Source organism: Camellia sinensis, chromosome 4, assembly GCF_055761805.1.
Source record: "Camellia sinensis isolate YWXY chromosome 4, ASM5576180v1, whole genome shotgun sequence".
NCBI lineage: Eukaryota > Viridiplantae > Streptophyta > Magnoliopsida > Ericales > Theaceae > Camellia > Camellia sinensis.
In genome coordinates this window covers 224,866,023-224,887,347 of record NC_138964.1, presented here as the reverse complement: position 1 = coordinate 224,887,347, position 21,325 = coordinate 224,866,023, and the positions used below count along the sequence as shown (strand labels likewise).

Sequence of the window (21,325 nt, the reverse complement as noted above, 5' to 3'; positions counted from 1 at the left end):
GTAAATACAGAATCAAAACTCATCTAAGATGGGCTGAATAAAACCAAAGCCTACCAGACTAAATCATTGCTGAATGGACATGAGAAAATTAGGGAGTGCCGAGTTACGTGTACTCGTGCTGAACAACAGAACCGAGTGTATCGAACAAATCAACATAATCCTATTAGGTGGGACTAGACTGTCCCTTTCAAGAAAGTATAGTAGGGTGATGGGCCTTGATAGAATAATGATGGAAGGGTAACCTATATAAAGTAAATATTGAGGAGAATGACTCTATAAAAGAATGAGGGAGGTTTGAAAAACAAGTATGTGTTAAGAACCCTGAACCTCAATAAACTAAAAAAACACCAATCTTTCTACAGAGATTAACTTGCCCGTTGGAGTGCTAATTCCAGTACCATTGTTCGAAATTTTATTTATGGGGCATTTACATACAAGTCCCATTTTGTGAACTTATACTCCATTAAGTCCTAAATAAAATCATTTGCTTCTCCAAGTCCCATTAATTTTTAATATCCTAATTTATCCTTACAACAGTGAATCGTGCTTGGTGAGATCGCCTGAGAGATCATCAGATCTGATTTCTCCACCACCCCCTCTTCATCATCTTTGTCGTGCTCGGCTTCAACATGTCGTCATCCTTTTATTCTCCTCACCGGAGACATCTCTCTTCTGTGGAAATTCCCACCGAAAACCTCCTTCCACTTTCTCCCAGTCGACGCCAGTTCACGGAGGCTTCTGTCTCTGGTTTCGAATGGTGGTGCTAGGGTTTCGGTTGGAGTTCGGAGTAGAAAGGTAGATCTGCGAATTCCAAGCTTGAAGACAGTGAGGAGAGAACCAATCAGGAGATTGAGACAAATTGCAGAGAGAGAGAGAGAGAGAGAGAGAGAGAGAGAGTTTTTTAAAATTGAGAACCTTCTCAGTTTATAATATTCTCAATTTTAATCATGAAAAAATTGAGAAATTTCTCAAAATTAATAATTATAAATTTCTTAGAATATTCACAGAATTATCTTTTTTTTCAATCCCATACTTTTCTCAGAAACCAAACATAAATTTTTTAATTTTGATAATTATATACTGAAATCATTCTCAGTTTTAAAATTGAGAATATTCTCAATTTTGGGATTAAAGGGCAAAACGTCTTTTTACCTATAAATGAGACTTATTGGTTTAAAAACTTTTTGACAGGACCTAAGCTACCACCAAATATGTAGACAGGACTTTTTGATAATTAACTATTTATTTATATTTCAGGTAACAGCTGGGAAGATCTCACAATAGCTTGTTTGGATAAAAGGAGTATTTCATAACCACTTTCTCGCACAGTTATATTCAATATGTTTGATTTTCAATTTTATGAAAATTGAATTTTTTATTTTTCATATTATTTTATTTTTAGTGAATATTTTTAAAATGTCAAGTAATTTTTTTAATTTTTTAAATACACCTTACTTAGATATATCTAAAAAGTAAAATATTTGTAAAAAATCAATAAATACACAAAAATATGAAAAATGCATTGAATTTAATTTTTATTTTTATTTTTGGAATTTAGTGAAATTTTTAAAGATTTTTCACAAATATTATATTTTTAAGTGCATTTATGTTAAGTGTATCTAAATTTTTTAAAAAAATAATATTAAAAAAATTCAACAAAAACAAAAAAACAAAAGCTTTAATTTAAAAAAAAAATGAACACTGAATTATGAAACCAAATAAACTAATTTTTTTTTCAACTCCATCGCTTGCCACCCCATCTCATCATCTAAAACCCTCTATTATTGTTAAATGAGTTGCTGATTTGGCAAGTTTAAAATTTGTAAAATATTTGAACTCTTTAGATTTTTTTTTTTAAAAAAAATTTGATTCACAATAAAAAAAATATAGTCAGTGTCATGTCATACACTTAATCATATATGGTTACATCATTGTGATAAATTTGTTAGTTTTGAGTATTTCTCTTATAATTTTGCCCCAAAAAACATAGAACACATGTTGCTCACGTTACATTTTTTAATTTTTAAAAATGGAGAAATTTCAATTCAATGTATACTTAAAAAAAAAAAAATACAAATAAGTGATAACTTTTATACAGATTAATAATTAAAATTATAAATTGTTACATTAATCTGTAATAATTTTTTGATAACACCAATGACGAACAATTTTTTTTCAAAAAAAATTACTGACAAATGTCATGGATTTCACAATTGAAACAAAATATTAATCCCATGGAAAACCCAAAAAAAAAAAAAAAAAAAAAATATTAACCCAAAATTAAAATTAAATTAATTAAAAATCATAAAGACTAAAAAAAAAAAAATCAAAATAGTGGCTACGGTTTAATATACCGTGTAACATACCTAAAAACAAGGGCAGTGGCTTGGCTTGGCTTGGCTTGTGCACGCCTAATTCATAACAGTTGCAAATTTTATTGTTCAACAGCAACTCATCAGAGTCACAAAAAACCGGGGAGAGATAAAAAAAAAAAAAAAAAAAAAAAAAAAAGCCTCAAATGTGTCGGTGTAGTTTTTAATACTAAAAAAAGGGCGCCAAGTCCTGTCGGAATTCTGAAATCCTCCTTCCTTAAAATATGCTGCTATACAATACGACGGAGGAGGAAAAATATGGAAAAGGAGGCGGCGGCTGCGATCGCAGACGACGGAAGAGTAGAAAACCATGATCGCTCCTCCAATTCCAATTCCAATTCCAATTCCAATTATTGTGATTGTGATAAGGATGAAACCCTATCTCTTCTGAATCTGATGGACGACGATGGTTTTCCTCGACACAACGACAATAATGATGAGAATAATAGCAGCATCAGAAGAGATACTATCCGATCAATTGAAGAATCGGAAGAAGAAGAAGATAGTAGCTTCGCATCAGATTTCTATGGATGCGGAACAGATTGGTCTTCTTTGTTGGAAAATCACAAGCCCACCACCAACAACCATCGCAATGCCACCATGCTGGGTCTGGGGCGGCGCCTCAAACAGACCAATCTCTTCCAGATGTGGGGGTGGGGCTCCCCCAACAACAACAACAACCATGATGTTGTGGATGATAATCACCATCCTCCTCCAAATAAGAAGATCAAGTCCATATTCTCTGCTGGTTCCCCTTCCTCCACCACCATTTCCAAAATGAAATCAAACACCAACACCAACACCAACATCAACATCAACAAGAAGAGCAAAACTAGTAGCATTACTAATACTTCTTCTGGATTTGCCAACAAACAGCAGCAGCAGCAGCGTCCCCGTCTTTGCCCCTTCTATAAGAAAATCCCAGGTTATGTTCTGTCCCTTCATTTTTCTTATCACATTCCCACCACTACTATACACTATGTAAATCAAAGTATAAAAAATGCGGCGGATAAAATATTTAGATTAGATGATAGAACCTCGTGGGTAAATTGCTTCCAGAATTGATAAACCAATCCAGCAGTGAATATCACCCACACAAATGTGCAAATGACTTGATCGTTGTTTTTGGGAGAGAGTCACTATATGGGTAAAACTCAGATCATACGTTTTTTCTCTCTTAATCAACCATAAATCAACCATAACCGATATACCATGTACCATATACCAGATATATAATGTATTATTATTATCTATCCATATCACTTGATGGAGATAATATCTGTATCCTGAGTGGTTATCTAAATAGGTTTGAATTCAATTTCAAAACCTATTTGAATAAGATTCAAATTCAAGTGGTCATGCCACATGGGCGCCCATTACTAACAATACACACTATACTGTACAGTATACTCTCTCTCTCTCTCAATTTTGAGCATGTCCACATTGATTATTTTAGGGTTTTTATGTGTCTTCTTGGCATCTGAGCTAAGATTCATTCCGTATAAAACTTTGAATAGGTTCAGGACATGCCTACAAGAGGAATTATTCCACTTGTTGCTCCCTCCCTCCCACCACTAGTTATAGTTTTGAAAACCACTTCAAGTTTCTAATTTCTTTTCTGGTTTTTGCCCCCTTTTTGAATACATTCATTCAGCATCAGGGTCAATCATAGTATAATGCAGATTCGCCAACACAAGTCCCCAATTTTGTTTTTGTTATTATGCTTTCAATTCAATGCATTTGTGGAGGCTTTGTAAATAGATTCAAACAATATTTTCCCTTTCCCTTGTACAATAGTCTACATACATCCCAAGAACCATTGGCCATAGGAGATGCCCGCCCGAGTTTGCTATTGGACTTCTCTGGTGTTTCAGGCCCGACCACCCACCCAACATTAAAAATCAACACTATTCAGTTCAGCATTAAAAACCCAGTCATTCAATCATGTCACTGGTTGCATTTTCTCCTGAAATTTGTTATTTTGCTCTCTTTTATTCAACAGGGACACCCTTCACTGTAGATGCATTCCGCTATGGCTGCATTGAAGGTTGCAATGCATATATCCTAAGTCACTTCCATGCTGATCATTATGGTGGCTTGACCAAGGGATGGTCACATGGCCCCATCTATTGTACCCCTCTCACCGCTCGGCTGCTCAGAATGTGTCTGTATGTTAATCCATTGTAAGGAACTCATTGTCCTGTTTGATTGCTGCTTAGTTATATGCACTATACATGCAGTTAAAATTTGTAGATTACCCCTTTTTGGTAATTTCACTTTGTAACTATGTTATTGTTTTTATTGATCTTCCCTCTTGCCTCATGCTCTGCTTAATCCTGCAATTTGATATCTGCTTTCTGTGCTCTACAGATTCATCCGTCCTTTGGAATTAGGTACTGAACATGTCATTGATGGAATCAAAGTGACAATGTTAGAAGCTAATCACTGCCCCGGTGCAGCTCTTATTCACTTTTGTCTTCCAAATGGACAACGTTATTTGCACACCGGAGACTTTAGAGCCAGTAAACTTATGCATGCTTATCCCCTTCTCATAAACCAACGAGTCAAGGCACTTTATCTTGACACGACGTACTGCAACCCAAAGTACAGGTGAGAAACTGCTCTTATCAGATCTTGTAAACTAACTTATAAAAATTGATGTATTAAAGTTTTGAGATTATAAGCAGGTTCCCTTCCAAAGAAGATGTTATGAGTTTTGTTGTGAGAATCACGCAGAACTGTCTGAGGAAGCAACCCAAAACCCTTGTTATTGTTGGGGCGTATAGCATCGGGAAGGAATGTGTTTATCTTGCAATTTCCAAGGCTTTAGGGGTACATTTGTTCACTTTTTCTAATTTTTTCATTTTATTTTGGTGCTGGACTAAATTTTTTTTTCTTCTTGTGTGTTCTCACTTTTCATCTTGTGGTAGTTACCTAATGAAATTCATTATTTGGCCTGATTGAAAACCATGTTGATGATTGACTCATAATATGCCCCATTTACAATAAAAAACTGAGAACTATATTGAACTTAATGGGTTTTATTTTGCTCAATCATCTTAATATTGCTGAAGATGTTTTCAGAAATGAAATCTCATCAATAAGTTAAAACTCCTGGATGGATGTTATAATGCCTTACATTAGATGCAACAACAATCTCATTGGCTGTCAATACCACATGTAAGGAATCTACTTTTGTTAGCTTAACTTCTCTTCCCCTTATGTGAAAATAGCATCATAGTTATGCTGTGAAGTTTGTTTCATAGACTGAAAGACACACGGATTAAGATTTAACTAGTTATAACTGTTCATATAAATGTTGTAGGTTAAAATATATACAAACACCACAAGGAGGCGTATTCTGCAGTCTTTTGGTTGGCCTGAACTTTCTGGGAATCTGTGTTCACAAGGGAATGAAACACCTCTCCATGTACTGCCCATGTCATCTCTGAGATTCGAGGTTTGGTTCTAAATAGACCGCTTGATCTTTTGGTAGAACCATTTTGATGTTATATCAGATGATCACCATTTCTTTTTTCTGAAGGCCCTAGAGCATTACTTAAAGCCGTATATGAATCAATATACAGCAGTTTTGGCATTTAGGCCAACAGGTCAGACATAGATCCCGTTGCAACTGATTGACATTGTAATCTATATGGGTGTTTTTCTTATTAATTGCAGAAGAATGCTTATTCTTCTTCTTCAGGTTGGACTTACTCTGAAACGATTGGTAATTGCTTGGACCTAATAAAACCCACTTCCAGAGGCATTGTCACAATTTATGGTGAGAATGGGATTTTATGAGCAATATTAACATACAAAGCACTGATGCATTAACCCTCCACAAATACGAATATTTAGTGTCTGTATATGAACCACTGTGATATGGTTTATTGAGCAAACTTTGATTTTTACTATATCAAGAGGCTGGAAGCTTAGTTTTGGCCATACCTGGCTACCACTTTTTCAAGATTTTTTTGATGGTTTGAGATGATCCTAGTTATCAATGACAACCAACGCTCCATGGCTATTTCTGCAGGAGTTCCATATAGCGAGCACTCCAGCTTCACAGAACTACAAGAGTTTGTTCAGGTTTGATTCTGAAATTTTACTCATGGATAAGATAGCCATTCCTGACTAATAATTGTCAATGTCATTATCCATTTTCCAGTTTCTCAGGCCTGACAAGATAATTCCAACTGTAAATATTGGAAATGCTGCTAATCGAGATAAGATGCAGTCTTACTTTAAAGAATGGATGAAACGATAACGGTTCTCACCAGAATTCTGTAGTTCATACTTCTCAGTTGTGTAGAGTGCTCTGTGTATCAGGTGAAAACATTATGTGATTTGTTAGACTCAGGCACAAGATGATATAAGAATTTCTCCTGCATATTACTATTGAGATTCAACTGCTGCCATGCAGGAATGGAAAGATTGGCTTATCCAGTTTATGATTATTGGCACAAGGGTAAAGGTTTCACGAAATTCATTAGTCCTTTATATTGTTTACTCTTTATTAATTAAATCTTTTTGTTTGTAACATGATGGCACTATTTGGGAGGAATACTTTTTTTTTTTTTTGATTGGCACCGGGATATCCAGATCAACGCCTGACTAATCCCAAGGGGTGCATAAGCTCTCGGCATGGAGTTTTCTGCAAGTACACCATAGTTAATTCAAGGGTTTTTTTCTAGTCCGATGGCCCCAAGGAAGTGATGGCACTATTTGGGAGGAATAATTAAAACTCATGTAGCCACAGAAGAATATTACTGAAATTGATAAAAAGATTTACATCAATTCCTATCACCTTCTCAGTGGCAATTATACTCTTGCGCATGACACATAGGTAGTACACCAAAAGGAACTAAATCAATCCAATTAAATACAATATTTTTTGATAGGTAAGATAAGGAGACTCGAACTTGAGTCTCTTTAACGAGGGAATTGTGACCTAAGCCGATACTCAATAAAATTCATGTTCAATTAATGCACTTGTTAGAATTTCCCATCTTTACCTTCACCTACTCCACTACACACTCCACTTCACCTACTTCCACTTCACCACACACTCCACTTCACCTAACCCACTATCACCTCCACTACACCTACTACCACATTTTCTTCTATATATAGATTGTATAGGAATTGTAATAAATTAATCTTGTAGAACATCAATCAATAATAATACATATATTTTTCTACATGGTATCAGAGCAAGGTTAACAACCTAATCATTCTGCTTCACCGGCGGGTGGCAGCCTCGCCTTGGCCGCCCGCCGGACCTCTCTTTACCACTGTAGTTGGATCTGCAATCTCCTCCGGAGGAATAGGCCGGGCTCCATCCACCTGTTTAGTATCTCTTACTTCCACAGATTAATTATTGCAGTGCGCACACACTCGATGGATGGTGGAAAAGGGCACTTACAATTCCAGATCAAGCAATAGCTCTCTGTTCTATTCTCGGACAAACCTCTCTCTGTCTCCCATGGCGTCTAATAAGGGCGGAAAGCGCCTCTCTCTCACCAGCTCGAGCAGCAGTGGCAACGATGGCATTCTATCTAGGGTTTCGAACGCAGTATCGCAGTCTCCGATCGTCTACAGGGGCAAACAGGTGGCTTCGGACGCGTCCTACGTGACGAAGCGCCTCCTGAAGAGCACCGGCAAGGCGGCACGGCGTCACTGACCAATCCTCATCCTCAATCACCTCCTCCAATTGCGCTGCCTCTCTGGGTCTGCTTCTGATGGCCTCACACAAGGGTGCTCTGTCCTTGCATGCTTTCATTGGCCTGTAATCTTGAAACCTACAGGGGACACCATCAAGAAGTCTGTGGGCTAAAATGGTCAGCCTCGGGTCAACAGTTAGCAAGTGGGGGAAATGATAATCTCCTGCGTATATGGGACAGATCGATGGCTTCTTCTAATTCCCTCTTCTTTTACCGAGATAGAGGTAATGGCCAGCTAAGTCCAACCAGATAGAAAGTAAAGGGCACATGGGATGGTCTGAAAACATAATCATCATTTTCTCCTTTCCACCCAACCACTTGTTTTTCTTAAATATTTCACCCCACTCATTCTCTCTCCCACTACATGGGTATTCTCCTTCTTTGTCTACGACTCCAATTTCCCTTTCTTTTTATTTTATTTTATTTTATTTATTTCTTTATTTTATTTATTTATTTAAAACCAAAAAAAAAAAAAAAAAAAAGAAAAAAAAAAAGGAAAGGCAGAAGCCGAACTGCACACTCCTTTTATTCATGCTGGGGATCCACCCCGATCACCATTTTACACAAAACATAAAAAAAAAAAAAAAAAAAAAAAAACAACCAACACACAAACCACCCACATCCACAGGTGGGATTTTTCTTCTCTACTCTGCCGCCGGTCTCTTCTTCTTGCCTCCGTCCTGGGCGGCCCTTGCCGGTGTTGCCTCCGTGCTTCCTAGACTACCAAGCAAGTTGCCTCCCCCCTGCTCCTCCACTGCAGCATATGGCGGACCTCCAAATCGCCACATCACGGTGGCCTTCCGCTTTAGCTCCTTATTTTCTGCTTTCAGCACACTTATCTCTGCTCGCGCATCCTTATACATGCGTTGGAGCAGAGCCAGCTGGGAGGTTAACTGCTGCACCTCATTTGTCCTACTCTGCAGCCGGTTCGACAAGTTTGTGACCGCCGTCATGCTTTCCACGCATGCCTTCAAAGTATACTGGTTGGCCTCCACATCTGACTGCACTGCCATTCTTTGCTCCACCGACCGCATCGGAAAGTTCAACGGAGCAAACTCCGGGGCGCTTGGTTGAGTTTCCAGTGCCACCGCACCAGTTCTCTCTCTCGTTGACTCGTTGAGGTCGGGAAAGAGGGTGAGAAGCCCGCGGGAAGACGATGAAGCCATTTTCTAGGCAACAGAGTGTTACAGACTCTCTCTCTCAGAGTGTTACAGACTCTCTCTCTCAGCACAACGAAGAGTTTTTCAGACTCTCTCTCAGCACAACGAAGAGTTTTTTCAGAGGATTTTCAGAAGTTTTTTGTCTGCCTCAGCCTCTGCCTCAACCTTGGTTTAAATAGCCAGGGTCGATCCGCGCATCGCGCGCCACTTGCCGACAGCCGACCAACGGGCGCGCAAGCCAAGGCGCCCACGTGCCTCGCCATCATGTCAGGCACACCTTTTTATGACTTGGGCACGCCTTTTGATGGCACGCCTTTTTATGGCTTGGGCACGCCTTTTGATGGCACGCTTTTTGAAAAATTGGGCACACCTTTTGAGGGTGCGACTTTTTAAGGGTCCGACAAGACTCTGTAAACTGTCCCGACATTTGATTCCGGTTAGCTTTTCCAAGGGTCCGACAAGACTCTGTAAACTGTCCCGACATTGATTCCGGTTAGTTTCTACAAGGGTCCAGCAAGACTCCGTAAACTGTCACCACAACTGTCACAACATTGTCTGCTACAACGGTCCGACATGACCCCATAAACTGTCTTCTACAACGGTCCGACATGACCCCATAAACTGTCTTCTACAACGGTCCGACATGACCCCATAAACTGTCTTCTACATCGGTCTGACACCACCATACAGTGTCCTCTACAACGTTATGACACCCCATACAGTGTCTTCACCAACGGTCTGACACGACCATACAGTGTTTCCTATCCTTTTTATTTTTATGTATTTTCTTGTTTTGTTCCTCTCTCCAAACTCAAGTTGGTTAGTTTCTATCCTCCTTGAGTTTGCGGGGGGCTGTTAGAATTTCCCATCTTTACCTTCACCTACTCCACTACACACTCCACTTCACCTACTTCCACTTCACCACACACTCCACTTCACCTAACCCACTATCACCTCCACTACACCTACTACCACATTTTCTTCTATATATAGATTGTATAGGAATTGTAATAAATTAATCTTGTAGAACATCAATCAATAATAATACATATATTTTTCTACAGCACTAAACCATGATAAGTTGATCCAGAACTCTTGCAATATTACTTTTAATGTTCCAAGTCGTTTGGAATTTGATACAGTAGAACACTTCATTGAGTTTCATGATCACTCATCAGAGAGATTGATATTTTTGTTAATTCAATTGGTCTTGTCAATTCATTTGCACTTTCAAATTGATAGTACAGTTGTATAAGTTTGTAACATCTAAATTAAATAATTATGATACTGCAGTGTGTACTAACTCATGGTACTGCAGTTTTGAATTAAATAAACATAGTATTGTGGTATTCTCTCCCATTTCGAATTTAGATTTATCTGTCATTCTCATTGTGTTTCCATTATTATTATTATTATTATTTTTTCCCTTCCCTTCTACTCTTACTGTTCTATTTTTTCATTTTTTTTTGTGTGTTGTTTTTTTCAGGCTTGCTTCTTACTCTGGATGTTGCTGATACTAGCGCATGTTCCTATTATGTGTTAGTTGGTGGATCTCAGCAGTGAAACAATTTTTTGCCCCATTTTGTGCAAGGAAATTATAGTTAATTTTGTTTGGTTGTAGAGATGGAGGGCAATCTCATTTGCAGCATTGGTTTATGCTTTCCAAACATCATTGTAATCAATTTTATAGGCCTAATTGACTTGGTTGAGTGGAGAAAACCGATGTAAAACCACCTTTTGCTGAGATGCTTTGATTCTTTAGTATGTAGATAGATGTGTTTTACTTATCCGCATTGATCTTTTGGCCTACTCAATTTTTTTAACACCTTTTTGATTATTTACTCACTTTGATCCAGTAGTTGTCCATTTACTCACTGTTGCCAAGAAAATTGTTGTTGCAAGATTGGTTATTTGGGTTAGCACTAATCTTTTCACACATGCATACATTGTGCTTCTATCTGTAATCTTCTCTTACATTCAGAGATCGGCATCTCTGTATGACGTGATTTGCTTTATGAACCCGGCAAGGGAAAAAATAATAATAATCTAAAATAGAAATGCTTTATAGAATGCCATAAAATTGACCTGTGCTACTACACCTGTAGTTTGGTTGTTGAAATGAGAAGTCAAACAAAAAATGTGTAATAACCCACATTCATGTCTTAGTCATGTTTATGTGCATTTTCATGATTTTGTCTTTTTAAGCTTGCATTTGTAGACTTAGACTTGTTTTGCCTAGGTAAAGATTCTTGTCTTGTCTTGATGCTATCATGTTTTGTCTAAGTGTTGTGTGCATGCTTTGTTCCTTCCTTACTGTCTCAAGCCTAGGTCATGTTAAGCCTAGGTCACACCTTTGAACCTCTTACACCTTGGACCATCTTGGAACCACTTTGGTTGACCTCCACCATCACCTAGGCATATTGGCCGAGATGTTATCACCTAGGCGTCCGAGATCCTTGATCCTTGCACTTAGTGATCTTGTTCCGGGACTAGAATGACCTAAACCGAGGTGTGGCACATCTAGGCCGAGGTGTGTCACAGCTTGGCCAAGTGTTATCATTCCTAGCCGAGATCATTGAGACCTTACTTGCCGAAGCCTATGTCCTTAGCCAAGATCATTACCTGCCAAAGTACCCATGTCATCTAGCTTGTTGTACACACTTTGTCATACATTTGTCTTCTTTCAATCACCTTTTTGAGGAGAATCAATCCGGTAGTGCCACGTGTCCCTGCAGAGGGTTAAATCAGCCGGCAGAGAGAGAAAAACATATCATTTGCTATATCCTTGTCTTAGAAGAGAGAGAAGCTCTAGGAAGAGGAAGAGGAAGAGGAAGAGGAATTCTAGAGAGAGGTAGATTTCCAAGCTTGATCTTCACACCTTGAACCGTTAGATCCGTGTTTTAAGGTTAGATTCTTGGTCTACTCTTGTTGTTCTTATTGTTCATCTAGCTACATTACATGATCTAGCATGTTTCATGAGCCATGCATTGCTTTGAAGTTCGGTTTTAGAAAGAGAAAGTGATGTTCATGTATTCTTGAGGAAAAGCCATGTTTTGATCCGAAAGTTTGTATCAAGATCCATGTTTTCGTGTTTGTTTTCATATGATCTTCAAGTATGGGTACCAAGTTCCATGTTTTCGAACTCATAGCATGAAATCCCAAATCTTGTAATAACAAGTTATGATTTTAACATTCATGTTCTTCATGTTCTTCAAGGAGGAAACCCAGATTTCCAGGCTTCATTTCCCTAGGTGTGATCACCGAGACCACTCTTGCCTAGATCACACATCTAGGCCAAGCATCGTATCTCACCTTGGCCTCCCTTGCATGATCACTTGCACGTTAGTTTATCTTGCATGCACACCTAGGCCAACCTCTGCACACCTAGGCTAACCACTGCACACCTAGGCCGACCATGGTACACCCTTGCTGGCACCTTGTAACACCTCGGCAGGCAGCTGCACACTAAAGCCTAGGTAACCACACCTCGGCCCAGAGGTGTGGGACCTCGGCCAAGACCTCCTGAGTTCACCCAGCTAGGTCATTTTAGTCTAGATCATCTCTGTGCATCCATTCCAGGACCTGGTTGGTACCCAACATGTTTTCCCTAGAAGAATCCAGCATGTTTTCCCTAGAAGAATCCAACATGTTTTCCCTAGATGAAAAACAGTGTTTTAACTTCCAGCATGTTTTCCCTAGATCATTTGCATTCATGTAAAGCTTGTTTTTAAGAGTACATTCAATAGACTTTGTCATGTGTTTGTAGGACTTGGACCTTTCCCTTGATCCCGACGTCCCAAGAACTATGTGAGTGGTATTTTTAATAAAGCTATGTTATACGCTTTGATAAAGGCTTTGCTTTGCTTTGTTTTGAAAGTATTTGTCAAGCATGAATGATTATCCCTAGTTTTTGTATCAAGCATTATCTTGTTTTGATGACATTCTTGAAAAGTCCTCCCATGCTAGGGGACTTTAAGCCCATGTAGCATCACGTTTGAGAGATATCTGTCATTGATGGTCTATGAACGGATGGCCCCACCGACAGTCTGTGAACGGGTGGATTTGTCATTGACAGTCTATGAATGGATGGCCCCACTGACGGTCTGGTGTGCGAGTGGATTTGTCTAATCGATTCTGGATCGATTATTCCCTTGTTTTGTCTTGTTTTGCCACCGACAGTCTATGAACGAGTGGGTTTGTTTTGTCAGGAATGTCATCACCCCATGTATTATGTAGATGTTATTAAACATCCCAAGAAGATTTGAAAGACCAAGATTTGATTGATGAACTTGATTCATTCCATGTTTTGAACAAGCTATGATATATGCATTGTTTTGACAAGGACCTCGGGAATCATTCATTTAACCCCTTTATTACTTATACCATTCACTGAGTATCCAAGCTCACCCTCTCCTTATATATATGTAGGTAACAAGTACGAAGGCGGTGACGCCGAGATGTGTTGTTTTGCAAGATGTTTTTGGATTCATGTTACGTCGGCATCTCGAAGATTATGCTTCTTGACTTTATATTTCATGTATTTTGTATGTCGGCTTGAGAAGCCTTTTGATCAAGATGTAACATGTACTTTATTTTATTTGTACTCAAGTTATAAAACCATGCTAAGATCTATGTCATTTCATTTGATCTATGCACAGCTCTTATGGACTATTTAGATTTAAATATATTGCTTCCGCACATGTTAGCCCTATATGTAATACTCTGATTGTGTGTGAATTTTGAAAGTTGACCTTCGGTAATCTCGGATTACTGGCCATCACGGCACCATTCTATTAAGAACGGAATGGGGTCGTGACAAAATGTGCCCGCATTGTTCATGGTTTTAGATTCCTAAGACACCATGTATACATGGACAACAGATGCAACTGAAAATCCACGTAGAGAAGCAAAGGGATACTCAAATAATCAAATATGGTTATCTTATTCTTATTTTTTACTATTTCTTTCTACAGTGATAAACTTCGGAATGTCAAACATCTTTCTCTCATTTATGTCTCTGAACTCATTCATAGGCCGTAGCCTCACCACTAACACAAAAAAATAAATAGGCAAGACAAATCGAATGCAAGATGACTTCCTCCTCCTTGGAAACGGGTTTAAAGTCGCCAAAAGAACCAATGATGGCACCTCCTCATGTAATGGGTGAGGAGGAGGTTTATCCACATTGAGTTTTTAATAAGTAGACCATTACAGAGCGGGTCATGAATATCAGATTCAATTCCATGAGCTGCCAAATGACACACAGCAGTAAATCTACAGATAATTAGTTGTTTTAGCTATTTCTACCTAATAACCAGTAAGCAGAAGTTGTACTAAACAATTTGACACAATTAAAAAAAGAAAAAGAAGCTATAGGTAGCTTATAAGTTATGCACAAAGTAGTCCCATTATCTGAAGGATATCCTCATCAATGCCACAAAACCTTCCGCAACTTGTTAGTTTCTAACAAGAATCTCAAGATATATCAAGGCCCAAGAATTGTGATATATGGTTCCCGGTAAACAGAGCAGTAAACCATTTCTCTTCCAACTCCTACCCTGAGACCACTAGTTAGGGTAGAATTAATGTCGTGAACAAAAACAAAGCAAACAATAGAAACAAAAAGAAAGAAAATCACTAACCAGGTCCATTAACATTAAACCAAAACAACAGTCACACAACGCACAATACAAGTCTTATAACTGAAAATGTTTTCCACAGTAATTCCAGACAGATGAGAGCCTAATATTACAAGCATCAACATAACATGATCCACAGGGACCATTTATTTATGTCTTTAGACAAATAACTGAGACACTTAGCCAAAGATGGTAAAACGCAGAGTTTGACAGTATAATATGCTTTCCACTCAATCTCTATAAACCTCTACAGTACATTGTATTCCGAACTAGAAACCCCCCTCATCAGCAATGGTACAGCAAGTTAAGGCTCTGATTCTCAAAATCAATGCAGAGAAGGGGATGAAGCAGCCTTAAAATGACTTCTCTTCTAAGAATTGTTGAGCATTCACCTTTTCTTTTCTTTATAAATTACACATCTAATCACAAAATGCAGTGTAAAGCTGAGTTGTTCAATATCCTCCATCTAAGAAACATGGATATGACATGACACATACATTTAAACGTGATAATTTCAAAACAATCAAGAGATGACACAATCTGGACAAGGCAAAATAATTGTATAATGAAAGCAATTAGTTTTATCGAGTCTGTCTGTCTGTCTTTATTATTATCTTTGGTATGTTCATTTTTTCCCCTTCATACGGATTTACAAAGGGGATTCACACCCACACCCACGTAATCATGTTCATAAGGGGCAATATCCTCCATCTAAGAAGCATGTGTGTGACATGACACAGATACATAAACATGATAAATTTCAAAACAATCGGGACACGACACATCAAGGACACCACAAAATAATATGTACAACAAAAGGAATTAGTTTTATCGTCTATCTTTCTTTAACTCTTTTTTTTTTTTTTTCTGGTGTGTTCAATTTTTTCTTCATACACATTTACAAAGGGGATTCACACTCATGCCCACCTGATCATGTCCAAATAGGACTAGCACACAAAAGCTAAATAGGGCACATGAATCAACAGCACAAAAAGTAATCCTAAGGTTAACTGTCGGGGAAGGGGGAAGCAAAAAAAGTAAAGGTGTATAGGTGTGGTAGTTACAGGGTGACGGAGTGGAGCATTGGAGTCTGAAGACTAGTTAACTGACTGAAAAACAGGTTGCCCTTATTCTTCCTAGGTTGAAGCCTCTCTCCCTATCTCTCTTTCAATCAATTGATTTAAGGTTTTGGGGGAGATAGGCTGATTTTCATATGAGATACCCTTTTCTTTCTTTACTTTTTAGTTCCATAGTTTTTATTTTATTTTTTAATAAGTAAAGCAAATTACATTCGGAGATAATCAAATTACATAAGGTCAAACCATGATAACCTATGGTGATCAAACAAAAGGCTTAACCTGTTTCTCTTCTTTTTGCTGACTTTATTTGCTTCCACTTCCTAAAATAGAACACTAATTTACAAATCCATTTTCATGCTGTCCATTGATCTATTATATAATAGTCTGTACTATTTGGCTGACAAAATAACAAAATGGAGTGTGTTTGATGTGAACAAAAAAAAAAAAAAAAAAAGGCAGATCTTGAATTTCACATGGAGTACACCTAGGGCTTATTAAATCATATTTAGGTTTAGTTTGAGTCTCCAAATACTGCTGGACAGGTATAATGGTTCGCCCCCACTCACTCCCTCCCTCAGTTTTAGTAGTTAGAGATTTTTAGATAATTATAATAATTGTTTGACAGATATAGTAGTCATAGTCTAAACGAGATAATAGCCCACATGACCCAAAATTGGACCCATGAATCATTGTTAGAAAAAGCATTCCTAAGGATAATTGTACTTGAAAGGAAGGGATAAGGGGGGAGCCACAAAGGGAAAAGAAAGTGGGTCAGTCACCTTTTGTTGATCGCAAACTTAAGGAGAGAGAAGTTGAGCACTAGAGCGTGGATACTAAAGACTTGTCACTGAAAACTTAGTCATTTATGCATGGAAGTGCAAAACATTGAGACTATGCATGGGAGGACATTAACCACTGAAACCCATGTAATGTAATTTCACTTACTTTTTATTCTTTCTAATCATTAAGGACTTCGAAGATCATTCAACTTCATAGTCAACCAATCACTCTAAAATGAACTACAGTAACATGCTTATCAAAAGAAAAGAAAAGAAAAGAAAAGAAAACATTACAATAACATCAAAAAACCAAGGAAAGAGATGGAGGACCTCCAAGCTCCAACACAACCTTATCCTGGCATTTATACATAGGTATTTATGGCTGCCAATTTTCTACCTAACACAACAGTTCAACACAATAGGAAACGATTATCCAAATGAGGATGAAGTTTACAACTCAACACTTCCACTCTAACCACAAAGCAAACATGTATCAAATCCAGCCTCCACCTCCAACTACTTTTTAAAGGGTAAAAAATGTATCAAACAAAAGCTAATGTATCACCACAAAGGTAATAAGGTTACATTTGGGTGGGTGAATTTGACATGAAAGGATTTGGGGTTTAGATTTCAAAATATTAGGTAGGAGGATTGACTATTGAAGTTAAATTAGGAGATCTAAGGCGGTTAATAAAGCAGGTAGGGGAGATCTATCTAGGATCCTGTCCTCATACATCTAGAATCTTTCGTGGCAAGGGTTTTAAATCACTTCCTTCACCATGTTAATTGTAATTTCAAATCCACACCCATAAACCTCTCAATGCATCTGTGCCTGACATCTAAGCTATAATCCCTCAGTGCTTAAGCCTGAATCTATTTGTTTAAAAAGCCCAAAATCGTAGTGCAACCTAAAGGCCAAAAACACATTTGATATAACATCACCTCCCATTGCACATTACTCAACAAACCAATAAGATGTAGTGTTTTTTAATAAAACACCCTACTGGATAAGAGAATTTCAATGAAACACGTTTGGTATTAAATGATGCAGTATCAATCCAAGAGAACGAATGCAACTTATGAGCGAGCTATCAAGGATGCTAAAACCCAGAAAATCTATTAAACTTCCAGTTGTAAGAAAGAAATGAAGATAATTCCACAATACAACAAGGGTTCAAGCACATCTAACCGAGGCAAAGAATACTTACATTCAGCAGACAGCGTGAGCAAAAAAATCTCGTTTGGCAGGAAACAAGAAAACGCAGGGGATTGAGGAGCCAGCCAAGTAAGCCAAACAAGAAAAAAGAGTAAATTGTTTTTGTATACACTAAAATCCCTTGAAAATGCTAAGAGGTTACAAATGTTGTGAACAACAAAAATAGGGACAAGAAGTTCTTCAAAGCATTACCACAGAACAGAACACTGAGTAACAAAATTAGAAAAAAGGAAATAGTTAAAAAAAAAAAAAAAAAAAATGATCCAAAGAATACAAAGGAAAGAGAGAGATCAGGCCTGGGTCCCCGTCATAGCCTTCATCTGGATGTGATTGGAGTCGGCGGCAGCAGCAGAAGCCACAGTAGGCAAGGCCTCGTAAGATCCAAACCTCCTGATTCCAACAGTCTTGGCAACGACAGCATAAGTGAGCATGACAACGAGGACAACGAAGACGACGTGGATGACAAACATCAGATCGAGGATTGCGACGGCCCTGAGCTTGGAGTCGTCCAAATCGCACTTGGTGGAACCGTCGACGCCGCGGACAACGTCGAGAAGCTTGTGGCATCCTTCAGGTATGAAGGCATCGACGTAGAGAGAGAGGCCGGTCTGAAGCACCCAGAGTCCCTGAAGGCAGAGGGAAGCCCCAAGGGCGAGGTCGGCGACGAAGAGCCTGGGGTGGCAGGCGAGGGAGAGGCAGAGGAGGGCGGAGAGGGCGGAGATGCGGGCGGAGACGGAGTCGCACTTGGCCTGGAGATCGGAGGTCTGGAGGGAGGCGGCGGTGGAGGAGATGGAGTATTGGAGGAAGAAGATGGCGGAGGCGAGGCCGAAGAAGAGATCGGGGGGGAAGGGGAGGAGGGAGGTGGAGTCGGAGATAAGGAGAGAGAGGGAGAGGATGAGGAAGAGGAAGAGGACGCCGGCGGACTGGAGGGAGGTGAAGCGGTGGACGGGGGTGCGGCCCTTGAGGAGTGGGTCGGAGTCCGTGGAGATTAGGGTTTGGTGGACGAAGGCGATGAGGAGGCAGATGATGACAAGGTAAAGCTGGAGGTGCTTGAGACGAGATGAGGATGAGGATGAGGATGAGGATGAGGCTGACAAGGGATGGTAGGGTTTGGCGAAGTAGTCGCGAGGGGATTTGATGTGGTTCCTGGTGGTGGAAATGAGATGGTACAGTCCCATGGATATCAGAGCTGACGATGAGAATATCTGATAGATTAGGGCAGCCATTTCTACCACAAAATTACAACTACTTCTCTCTTCTTCTTCTTCTTCTTTTTATTTCCCCTCCCGTTTTTCTTCTTCTCAGACAGACAGACAGACAGACAGACACAGGTTGATCGAAGGGTGCTGTGGCAGTGGTGTTGGTTCTAGTTCCAAGTTGAGGAGGAGGTGGAGGAGGAGGATGAGATTTGCAACATCGTCGTCGTTGATTATACTAGGAGGATGATGCAACAATGGCGGAATTCAGAGTGTGGAACTCCAAGGCAAGACCAAACCAAACCAAACCAAACCAAAATCATTATAATATAAATCAATCTAAAAATAATAAATAAAAAACCCAAAAAACCAAAATCATTAGAAAGGGCCCATCTCAGATGAAAATGAATAACGTTATGGAAATTAATTAATATATTAATTAATCTATTAACGACTATATAATATAACATAATTTTAAAAATTTTAAATTTTATAATTTATATAATGAATGAGTTGTATTATTTTAAAATAATAATATTATAACATATATTCATATACTAATTGATGTTTAAAATTTTCAATTTTAATACTCAAATTAAAGCTTAGGTCATCCTTTGACATTTCATAACTTAATTTAACCAAAGTCATAGCATTCATTTTTGTTAATGAAATATATATTAGAAAAATAATTATGTGACTTGCCCACTCCATCACGAGACTTATTTTAGAAAACAGGTTAATTTTTTATTTATTTATTTATTTTTTGACATTTTCTTATAAAAGCGTATAAAAAATAAAAAGAAAATATGATCTAAAAAATTTAAAAAAATTAATAAATTAACTTTTAATTTAATTGTCAAAAGAAGCTTAAGTAGTTTTTGTGTACCTAAAAAATAACACATTTGAGAAAATATCCTATAAAAGCAACTATAGGCTGTTTGGATGGAATAATTCCTCCATATATAGGGATTCGCAATTCTATCCCACTTTTAATCTCTCTAAATAATCATAAAGGTACTTTGGAAGGAGGTTAAAAAAATCAACTTTTTAATTTTTTAATTTTTTTAGTTAAAAAAGTCAATTTTTTTATTTAAAAAAATTTAATTTTTTGTAAAAAAATCAAAAAAAATTAATTTTTTACCAATTTGTCAAAACACCACTTAATTATAGGTGTAATAGTTGATATTGCCACCTGTTATCTAAGGCTCCATTTGGGAAGAAAAAAATCAGGCTTTTTTTGGCTAAAATAGCCATAAAAAACAAAATAGACTATTTTAACCACAAAAAACAAAACATCAAATCCAACCCATAATTATTACAATCCTCTCTCACAAAAAAAGTCAAAAAAGCTAAAAAGTTAAAAAGTCAAAAAACCCTTCTCAAACCAGGCTAAAATAGTCCATGCTAAAATAGCCAAAAAATCAAAAAGCCAACCCACTTCCCAAACGGAGGCTAAGTCTATTTGGATCAAAACATCAAAGTGGGATCTGGAGTAACATAAAAAAGAAAGGAAAAGAAAAGAAAAGAAAAGAAAAGGTGAGATTTAATAGAACTCAATAGAAATTTCATTAAAAAAGTAAAATTTATTTGATATTTTTCAAATTTGTAGTGGGCTTAAATTACGATGATGTGGGATCAACATAGTCTAGACGCTGAACTATAATTTTGTTCTGCCAAAAAAGAAAAAAAGAAAAAAAGAACAAAAAAAAAAAAAAAATCTGAGAACAATGAAAAAGATTTACTATACACTCCAAAAAGATCATACCATGTACATCCAAATCTCTAGCTGTTCTTTCTCAAAAAATAAACGTAGTTGAATATAAATGGATGAATCCAAACTTTTGGTCATTGAATCTAAATAGACAAATCCACATTAATATTCATAACCCCTTAAACTATAACCAACACTGAATTTTTTTATTTTTATTCATATTACTTTTATCTCATAATCAAACACCACTTATTCTCATTACCAAAGTTGGTTCCACATTGATTTAGAAAATAGACTGACTTCACTTGATTAGATCTCTACTGTAAGTCATAACAACACTTTGATTCATAACCACGTCTATTTTGAGACAACTAAAAACATGTACACATATTTTTAAAGAGGGAGAGGGGTGTAACCACACAATTGGCCGAGAACAATAGACTAAGG

At 37.7% G+C, this 21,325-nt stretch overlaps 2 protein-coding genes across 5 annotated transcripts; one reads left to right on the top strand and one right to left on the bottom strand.

Moving 5' to 3' along the window:
- Positions 1–2,009: 2,009 nt before the first annotated feature.
- On the top strand, positions 2,010–11,113 carry SNM1 (DNA repair metallo-beta-lactamase family protein). 4 transcript variants are annotated; one of them, XM_028266892.2, is made up of 11 exons: positions 2,010–3,297; positions 4,375–4,555; positions 4,743–4,982; positions 5,060–5,204; positions 5,698–5,832; positions 5,917–5,983; positions 6,079–6,156; positions 6,412–6,464; positions 6,544–6,704; positions 6,799–6,843; positions 10,745–11,113. In XM_028266892.2, the coding sequence occupies exons 1-9, from the start codon at positions 2,631–2,633 to the stop codon at positions 6,640–6,642; spliced, it is 1,665 nt and encodes a 554-aa protein (XP_028122693.2). In that variant the 5' UTR covers positions 2,010–2,630; the 3' UTR covers positions 6,643–6,704; positions 6,799–6,843; positions 10,745–11,113. The 4 variants fall into 4 exon arrangements, with proteins under 4 accessions (XP_028122693.2, XP_028122697.2, XP_082723857.1 ...); XM_028266896.2 differs by having other exon boundaries at positions 6,799–6,849; XM_082867731.1 differs by having other exon boundaries at positions 6,799–7,221.
- Positions 11,114–18,060: 6,947 nt separating this feature from the next.
- LOC114290947 (plant viral-response family protein (DUF716)) lies at positions 18,061–19,567 on the bottom strand. The gene has a single exon (XM_028234959.2). It carries the CDS (start codon positions 19,195–19,197, stop codon positions 18,262–18,264), a length of 936 nt encoding a protein of 311 aa, XP_028090760.2. The 5' UTR covers positions 19,198–19,567; the 3' UTR covers positions 18,061–18,261.
- Positions 19,568–21,325: the final 1,758 nt, after the last annotated feature.

Bases quoted from the DNA above. Each gene is read 5' to 3' on its own strand.
- SNM1 (XM_028266892.2), top strand. From the start codon at position 2,631: ATGGAAAAGGAGGCGGCGGCTGCGATCGCAGACGACGGAAGAGTAGAA. The intron at 5,984-6,078 runs GTCAGACATAGA...CTTCTTCTTCAG, and splicing joins TTTGGCATTTAGGCCAACAG to GTTGGACTTACTCTGAAACG. The intron at 6,465-6,543 runs GTTTGATTCTGA...TCCATTTTCCAG, and splicing joins AACTACAAGAGTTTGTTCAG to TTTCTCAGGCCTGACAAGAT.
- LOC114290947 (XM_028234959.2), bottom strand. From the start codon at position 19,197: ATGGCTGCCCTAATCTATCAGATATTCTCATCGTCAGCTCTGATATCC.